Source organism: Colobus angolensis, unplaced genomic scaffold, assembly GCF_000951035.1.
Source record: "Colobus angolensis palliatus isolate OR3802 unplaced genomic scaffold, Cang.pa_1.0 Scaffold21, whole genome shotgun sequence".
In the NCBI taxonomy this organism is placed as follows: domain Eukaryota; kingdom Metazoa; phylum Chordata; class Mammalia; order Primates; family Cercopithecidae; genus Colobus; species Colobus angolensis.
In genome coordinates this window covers 3,499,447-3,508,323 of record NW_012115266.1, presented here as the reverse complement: position 1 = coordinate 3,508,323, position 8,877 = coordinate 3,499,447, and the positions used below count along the sequence as shown (strand labels likewise).

At 51.0% G+C, this 8,877-nt stretch overlaps 2 protein-coding genes across 2 annotated transcripts in view; one reads left to right on the top strand and one right to left on the bottom strand.

Annotated features, from left to right (window-relative positions):
• Positions 1 to 726: 726 nt before the first annotated feature.
• On the bottom strand, positions 727 to 3,650 carry CCDC87 (coiled-coil domain containing 87). Its single transcript, XM_011942418.1, has one exon. It carries the CDS (start codon positions 3,567 to 3,569, stop codon positions 1,020 to 1,022), a length of 2,550 nt encoding a protein of 849 aa, XP_011797808.1. The 5' UTR covers positions 3,570 to 3,650; the 3' UTR covers positions 727 to 1,019.
• Positions 3,349 to 8,877, top strand: part of CCS (copper chaperone for superoxide dismutase) — a 12,972-nt gene continuing 7,443 nt past the window's right edge. Inside the window, exons 1-2 of the mRNA XM_011942419.1 lie at positions 3,349 to 3,833; positions 4,184 to 4,256. Of these exons, the coding sequence (XP_011797809.1) occupies positions 3,795 to 3,833; positions 4,184 to 4,256 (112 nt within the window). The 5' untranslated portion in view covers positions 3,349 to 3,794. The remainder of the gene's footprint in view (positions 3,834 to 4,183; positions 4,257 to 8,877) is intronic.

Sequence of the window (8,877 nt, the reverse complement as noted above, 5' to 3'; positions counted from 1 at the left end):
TCCCAGCTACTCAGGAGGCTGAGGCAGGAGGATTGCTTGAGCCCAAGAGTTCAAGCTGCAGTGAGCTATGATCAGGCCACTGCACTCCAGCTTGGGCAACAGAGCAAGACCCCGTCTCTAAAATTGAAAAAAAAAAAAAAATCCAGGTGCTGTGGCTCACTCCTGTAATCTCAGCACTTTGGGACGCTAAAGCAGGTGGATCGCCTGAGCTCAGGAGTTTGAGACCAGCCTGGCCAACATGGTGAAACCCCCTCTCTACTAAAAATACAAAAAAGAGCCAGGTGTGGTGGCAGGTGGCTGTAGTCCCAGCTACTCAGGAGGCTGAGGCAGGAGAATCGCTTGAACCAGGGAGGCAGAGGTTGCAGTGAGCTGAGATCACACCACTGCACTCCAGCCTGGGCGACAGAGTGAGACTCTGTCTCAAAAAAAAAAAAAAAAAATTAAAAAATTAAAAAATTGTTAACACTTGTCCCCACGGCAGGAAACTGAGATATTGGAGGTGGGTATGGGAAGGTTTACTTTTCAGTACACATCCTGGTATATTTTGTACCATGTGCATGTAATTGGTAAAAATTTAATTAATTTTAGTCTTCCTAATAGTGTTTGAGAACTAAAACAGGTGACAATTTAATGTAGTGTGATAGGAATGCTAAAGTGAGTTGTTCCAAAGATCAACTTTGCCTCTGTCTGACCTTTCCCGCTACAATGAACTCCAAGGTCTCAGTTCTGTTGATCTAGGAGATTTGGGTTGTATTGTGCAAGGCTTGACATAATGGGACTACTAGACTTGGGGATTCTTTTATGAGAATTTCACTAAGAAAACAATAGTTTTAGTCTAAATCCCTTCATAGTTGGAAGCATAATGTTCCTGAACCCCCTCTGCTCCCAGATATAGACAAATATTTCTTCTTCCAAAGCAGTAAAGAGGTCTAGATGAGCTGCTGGCCATTTGGGGGTGAGGGAGGCATTTGAGGGCACTAGGCCTGGTCAAGGCATAATAGGGGTATTCCCGGGAGCTACTAAAGGCTGGCTGACTGATGGGGATCCTTCAGGGCCGAGACCAGGTAGTGAACCCGCCGCTGCTGTTGCAGCCAATAGAGCATCTCCACTTTGTCACTCTTCATCTTGTCCAGGTAGCGCCGCCCCTTGAAGATCACTGGCTCGCCAAAGATTAACTCAATCTCCTCCAGGAGAGAAGCCAAAGAAGACTCCATTAAGTTGAGCTTCCTGTGGAGATGGCTTCGGATCTGATCCTCCTCCAGGAAGTGACTGGAGCTCAAGTTGGTCTTTTTGAAGAAGCGGTTGGGGTTGGAAGCTTGTCCCTCAAACCGCTCTAGTCTCGCCAGCAATGCCTCCCGCAGCTGGATGGGCTTCAGGGCTCGCTCCCAGGCATTCACCAATGAAGGCAGCTGTCTCAGGCGGGCTTTGGAACTGTATTTAATGACCATGTCCACCTGGTCCTTGTTGGGGACCTCAAGCACAGACCACAGTTGTTCCAGACGCTTCTGCAGGCTCAGGATTTTGTGAGATTCTCCCAGGTGAGCGGTCTTCCCAGCTCCTAGCCTGTGCTCTAGCACGGTGTTCCAATCCCACTCTCCTGGCACAAAGTCTGGTTCTTCATCTTCTAGCAATGGGGGAGGGTGCTGAATCTCTAGGGACTCTCTGACAGGAGCCACAATCTCCACAGGAACCTCTTCTTCATGCATTTGAAAGATGACATGAAGGAAATCTGTTTCATGGTTGGTGAGGTACTTGAAGTAGTCATCCACAGACAAGGTGGTTTTCCACGAGTTCATCAAGGAGGCCTTGTTTGACCACTTCTCCCAGCTTTTGGTAGCTTGGGGTGATGGGAGGGAGGGCATCATCTCAGTATTGGACTGTAAAGTGTTTGCTCTCTGGGAGTAAAGTCCAACCAGTTCAGGGTTGATGATTTGAGACTGTTTTTCTTGACGTAGAAAGGCTGAGGACAGGAAGGTCGACCAGTCTTTATCTGCTGCAGGCTCAACTAGGGGCCCTTGATCGAAATGTAAGTGGTCAGAAGAGACATGGCTCATCAACTCCTTGTAGACCTCCCTGGTAGTACTGCCAACAAAGTTATCAATATCCATTTTTTCAATGGCTTTGGGATCCAGTTCACCAGCCAGATGGTTATACAGGGCTCCAGCCCCCTCAATGTGGAAAGAGTCTAAGAAGTTTCTATCAGAGACCCGTACGGCAGCCGCCTGGACCACGACCTCATTTCTAAGCTTCAAAGTAATGGTCACTGGCTGTGGGTGAAGTGGAAAGGATTTGGGGGGCTGGGGGTCCCACTGCCCAGAGGTTTCTTCCTCCTGGAGGTTCCTCAACATCTTCTCCAGCTCCTCCAGGCGATGCCCTGCAGCTGGGTGACGGGTCACAACCCCAAGGAGAGGAGGCAGGCCTGAGTCCAGTGGTGGGTGGCGAGTCCCCTCCAACTTCATCTTCTTTATCAACTGCTTCAGATCCTCAGCCACGATGTGCCCAGTCAGCTCTGGTTTGCTCTCTCTAGCCAAGACCAGCGGGGTTAAGGGGCGAGATGGGAGTGGAGGAAGGCCCAACTCATCTGCTAGCCTCCAGCCCTCACGCAGGGAGGGCATGGATTGGCCTCTCTGGAGCTCAGAGTAGAAAGGCAAGGGGGAAGCCCTGCTGGTGGGGGCCACAGGATAGCTGCGCAGTGACACCATCTGTGAGGAACTGATGTCAATTTCTCTCTTCTTTCCTATGGAGGGTGGCCAGTGGAGAGGCTTTTTCCTCTTCAACCGAGGGATGGACTTCAATTCCTTCACTGGATCCATCTTTCCTGGCTCATTGAGAAACTCTGGTGGACGGCTGAGTTGGATGAGGTAGTTCAGGTTGAGGTTAGAGCACTGCACTTGGGCGAAGCCAGTGCTGTGAGGCCAGGGGATAGGGCACAACTTGAATGTCCCAGCGGGGCAGACAGGGCGCAGCTTGTCCACACCTCCAGAGGTCTGCTCTGCCCTCAGCAGGGCCTGGAAGTCGGTGAGCAGGCCACGGTAGACGTCGGGACTAGTGAGGAAGAGTGTGCAGTCCCTGGCAAGGCTGGCGGCCAATCGGGTGAGCGTGGCTGATTCAGTGAAGACCCCTCTGGGGGTCGACATGGTCACCAACAGGTGCAAGTAGCGCAAGAAGAGCTGCTCACTGCTCAGCAGCACGTAGGCCTCGAGCCGCTTCCGCAGCTTGTGGTTGTTTTTGTGGCTCAGACTAAGTTCGGCGGGCGGCTCCCGCCAACTGCACTTCAGCTCGTCCAGGATGACTTTGATGAGACGTAGTCGAGCCTCAGGAGGCACTCGCGCTGCCATCCCGCTGCTGGAAAGCAGCTTGGCCACCTGGCTGCACAACGACGCCACCGTCAGCTTCGCGAGAGGGAAGGACTGTAGAATCCGGCCCTTCTGCGTGGGGCGCTTCTGAGGCTCTGGGGACGTCGCCCTAGTGGGGAAGAGCGACAGCGGACGCAGCAACCGGTGGTAAAACCGCTGGAGCTCAGGTTCGTGCTTCGGGGGCTCCATCTTAGGGCCTGCGGCTGCCACCATCCGCCAACAGAAAGCCGAGTGGTTACTAAGGCAACCAGGAGCCCGAGGGCCCGAGTGCGCCTGCGCGGCCGCCACCCGGCGGCTGACTGGGCAGGGCCTTGCGTGCGCACGCACTAGAAGGCGGAGCTAAGGGTGTCTTTAGAGGCTCGGTCCGCGCGACGCTGCGCTGTTTGGCGCTCCTGCGTCCGAAGAGTTCCGCGTTTCGGGCTGGTGACTGGGTCCAGAATGGCTTCGGACTCGGGGAACCAGGGCACCCTCTGCGCGGTGAGGGTTGAGGCTTCGTGTGGAGCCTCGCCGGGCAGAGAGCCTCGGCCCCTGGAGTGATCGTTACCTTGGGAAGAGGGGAAGGAGGAGTGAGCACTTGGGTTGGGGCCTGGGGCCACGGGATGAAACTAGCATGCGAGGGTAGCAGGGGCCGTGCATGAGTGTTGGGGGGGTGACTCCCATGGCCCTGGAATGGTCATGAGTGATCATAAAGAAGGTGCTTGAAGAGGGGTTACGTGGGGGCTTGTTCCCAGACCCTTGGGGTGGTCATACGGTAGGTAGGTGGTGAAACAAAGTCATACCAACGCACTTCCCCAGCGATCATCGTTCGGTCCCTGCCGCCCTTGCAGTTGGAGTTCGCGGTGCAGATGACCTGTCAGAGCTGTGTGGACGCGGTGCGCAAGTCCCTGCAAGGGGTAGCAGGTAAGAACAGGGTAAACTTTTCTGCGGACAGTCCAGAGGCCTCTGGGAGGGACCAGGCGAATCTATTAGATGAACCCTCCTCCCATTTTACAGATGCAGAAACTGAACCCCACAGAGTGGAAGGAATGTTCTCAGAGTTACACACAGAGCTGGAGGCAGAGCCTAGAGTACAGCTGTCCAGCTTGCCCTGACAGGTTCTAACTGCTTGTCTTGCTGTGCTGAACCTCACGTGCCCCAGAGACTGAGGAGCTAGGCTGAAGGAGTTCTTTGGAAAACAGGCAGTTTTTGCTTGGGAAACAACATAATCTTGACAAAGCAAACAGCAGTGCTGGCCCTATACCATCCTGAGTAGCTTCTGGTTCTTAAAAGGCCAGCTGGTCTGGAGGTGGCCTGGCACAATTAGAAAGATCTGGAAAGGTAGAGCCACCAGCATGGCTCTGGAAACTGGCTTCCTTTGATTCTGTTAAGCGTTCATCCAGGCCAGGCTCAGTGGCTCATGCCTGTAATCCCAACACTTTGGGACGCCGAAGTGGGTGGATTGCTCAAGTCCAGGAGTTTGAGACCAGCCTGAGCAACATGGTGAAAACTCTTCTCTGTAAAAAATACAAAAATTAGCTGGGCGTCATGGTGCGCACCTGTAGTCCCAGCACTGGGGAGGCCGAGGCAGGAGGATCACTTGAGCCCAGGAGGTGGAGGCTGCAGTGAGTTGGATTGTGCCAGTGCACTCCAGGCTGGGTGACAGAGTGAGACCCTGTCTCAAAAAAAACAAAAAAAAAAAAACAGTCATTTGGTAGGTATGGACCAGACACTGGGGCTTTTTAGGGAGAAGAGTTCACATGGGTATCAGGCACATCCCCTACACTCAGGTGGAAATGAGCATGCAAGCGTTGCCTGGATGGCATTCACAGAATGCTTCATGGGAAGAGCAATCCTGAGAGGGAATGAGTTGAGATGGCTTCTGAACCTGGGACCCTGGTAGTGGTGGACTTTGTAAAGTGGTTAGGGGTGTGAGCTCTAGAGTTCAAACCCCCTCTTTGCCACTTAATGGCACTAAGACTTCATGCGTGTTACTTTTCGTGTTTCTGTTTCTTCCGTGTTAAATGGGGGATGATAATAGAAGCTACTCTGGAGGATTGTCCTGAAGAGTAACTGAGTTAATACAAAAAAAGCACTTAGAAAAGTCTTTGGCATGTAGTAACAGCCCAGTAAATCCTAGGGGATTATGAGAGGAAGGCCTTACAGGTGGTGATCTGGATGGAAGGAGGCTGGAGAGGGCAATGTTGAAGCTGGGTTTGCTTAGACTATGTGTTTTGGGGTGATGAGTGAGCCCTCCACTTCCTGTACAACTTGCTTGCCAGGAGAGCAGACAGTTGGCCTTTCTCTTGGACTCGGCTCAGTTTTCAGCCCTCAGCATGTTTCTTAGACACCAGATAAAGACTTCTGATGACTCTGTGTTTTCTGGTCCGGCTTGGCTTTCTCATGGGGCCCGTAAAGGAAGTTGTAGTTTTCTAGAATGCACACACACAGAGAAAGAGAGTTGCCATCTCAGGAGGCCTGGGGGAAGGCCTTCTTAGGAGGTAAGCAGGAGGAGCACCCAGCCCAAGGCTCACCCCCTACAATATCTATCACTTGCCCTGGTGTTCTCTGTGGCCTTCTGTTTTCTCCCTCACTGGGCTCTGAGCCAACCAAGGGTGGGCCTGGCCACATTCCAAGGTCTGCCAGTCTTAAGGAGCAAACTGAATGGCTGCTTAGCTAAGGAACCAGCCTCCCTCTTGGTTCAGACTCAGTCAAGGATTCAGGAGGTGCATAGTGACAAGGAGCTTCCCACTTCAGGAGCAGAGAATCAGCTCTTCTCTGGAGACCCCAGGGTCTGGGAACTCTCCTATGCCGAAGCCTGTCATCAGGACATCTTATCTGCTGTGTGTCCAAAACATACTTAGGCCTCCACACTGCTGCAGGCCACCCCGCCTTTCCCTAGCCTGTGTAAGAACCTCATCCTTTGATGGGTTCCCCACTGCTTCTGTTGCCCCCTCTAATAGCTTTTGCACATAAAAGCCAGTGTGATATATATATATATATTTTGAGACAGGGTCTTGTTCTGCTCTGTTGCCTGGGCTGGAGTGCAGTGGCACTGTCTCAGCTCACTGCAGCCTCCACTTCACGGTTCATTCAATTCTCCCACCTCAGCTTCCCGAGTAGTTGGGATTACAGATGTGCACCACCATGCCTGCCTAATTTTTGTACTTTTACTAAAGATGGAGTTTTGCCATGTTGGCAAGGCTGGTATCGAACTCCTGGACGCATGTGATCCTGCCTCAACCTCCCAAAGTGCTGGGATTATAGGTGTGAGCCAGCACACCCGGCAGACAACTGACTTCGAGACCTGCCTGGTCAACCTGGTGAAACCCTGTCTCTACTAAAAATATTCAAAAAAATTAGTCAGACATGGGGGTGCATGTCAGTAGTTCTACCTACATGAGAAGCTAAGGCAGGAGAATTGCTTGAACCCAGGAGGCAGAGGTTGCAGTGAGCCAAGATCGTGCAACTGTGCTCCAGCCTAGGTGACAAAGCAAGGTTCCATCTCGAAAATAAAAAAATATATCATTCATGTATTATAAAAATCACCCATTTAGGCCAGGTGCAGTGGCTCACACCTGTAGTCCCAACAATTTGGGAGGCCAAGGCGGGTGGATCACTTGTGCTCAGGAGTTCGGGACCAGCCTCTGGGCAACATGGTGAAACCTCGTCTCTACTAAAAATACATGCGGGTGTGGTGGTGCATGTCTGTAGTGCCAGCTATTTTGGAGGCTGAGACAGAAGTATTGCCTGAACCCAGGAGGTGGAGATTGCAGTGAGCCGAGACTGTGCCATTACGCTCCAGCCTGGGCGATAGAGCGAGACTCTGTCTCAAAAAAAAAAAAAAAAAAATCACCCATTTAAAGGACACACTTCATCTGTTTGTAGTATTTTCAGAGTTGTGCAACCATCTCTCCACTGTCAGTTTTACATTTTTATCACTTCATAAAGAAATCCTAGGCTGGAGCCAGGCCTGATGGCTCATGCCCTGTAATCTCAGTACTTTGGGAGACTGAGGCAGGCAGATGACCTGAGGTTAGGAGTTCAAGAGCTGCCTGGCCAACATAGTGAAACCCCGTGTCTATTAAAAGAAAAAAATACAAAAAAATTAGCCAAACGTGGTGGTGGTGTGTGCCTGTAGTACCAGCTACTCCAGAGGCTGAGGCAGGAGAATCACTTAAACCAGGGAGGTGGAGGTTTCAGTGAGCTGAGATTGTGTCACTGCACTCCAGCCTAGGTGACAGAGCAAGACTCCATCTCAAAAAAATTAAAAAAAAAAAAAAAATAGAGACAGAAAATAGATTAGTGGCAGGGGTAGGTGGCAGAATAGGAGGATGATAGCTAAGGGATATAGGATTTCCCTTTATTTTATTTTATTTTATTTTTTATTTTTTATTTATTTATTTTTTTTGAGACGGAGTCTCGCTCTGTCGCCCAGGCTGGAGTGCAGTGGCCGGATCTCAGCTCACTGCAAGCTCCGCCTCCCGGGTTCATGCCATTCTCCTGCCTCAGCCTCCCGAGTAGCTAGGACTACAGGCGCCTGCCACCTCACCCGGCTAGTTTTTTTTTTGTATTTTTTAGTAGAGACGGGGTTTCACCGTGTTAGCCAGGATGATCTCGAACTCCTGACCTCGTGATCCGCCCGTCTCGGCCTCCCAAAGTGCTGGGATTACAGGCTTGAGCCACCGCGCCCGGCCTTATTTTATTTTGTTTCAGAGACAGAGTCTCACTTTTTCACCCAGGCTGGAGTGCAGTGGTGTAGTCTCGGCTTACTGCAACCTCCGCCTCCTGGGTTCAAGCAATTCTTGTGCCCTAGCCTCCCGAGTAGCTGGGACTACAGGCACCTCCATGTCTGGCAAATTTTTATATTTTTGGTAGAGACAGGGTTTCACCATGTTGGCCAGGTTGGTCTCAAACTCCTGACCTCAGGTGATCCACAGACCTCGCCCTCCCAAACTGCTGGGATTACAGGCGTGAGCCACTGCACCCGGCCTATTTTGTTCTAACCCCATCTCTATTAAAAATACAATAATTAGCCGGGCATGGTGGTGCATGCTTGTAATCCCAGCTACTTGGGAGGCTGAGACAAGAGAATTGCTTGAATCTGGCAGGAGGAGGTTGCAGTGAGCCAAGATCCTGCCACTGCACTCCAGGCTGAGCAACAGAGTGAGACTCTGTCTAAAAAACAAAAAAAAAAATTTAAGCTATCTCCTGCGGGAAGGATATTTTCTGTCTCTATGGATTTGCCTATTCTAGACATCTCATGTACATGGCATTATATAATATATGTGGCTTTGTGACTGGCTTTCACGTAGCATAATGTTTCAAGGTCCGTCCATGTTGTAGCATGCATCAGCACTTCGTTCCTGAATAGTATTTCATTGTATGGATACTACATTTTATCTGTTCCTTAGTTGATGGACATTTGGGTTATTTTTATCTTTTGGCTATTGTGAATAATGCTGCTATGGATAGCCCACTTTAAAAAAGAAAAAAATGGCCGGGCGCGGTGGCTCAAGCCTGTAATCCCAGCACTTTGGGAGGC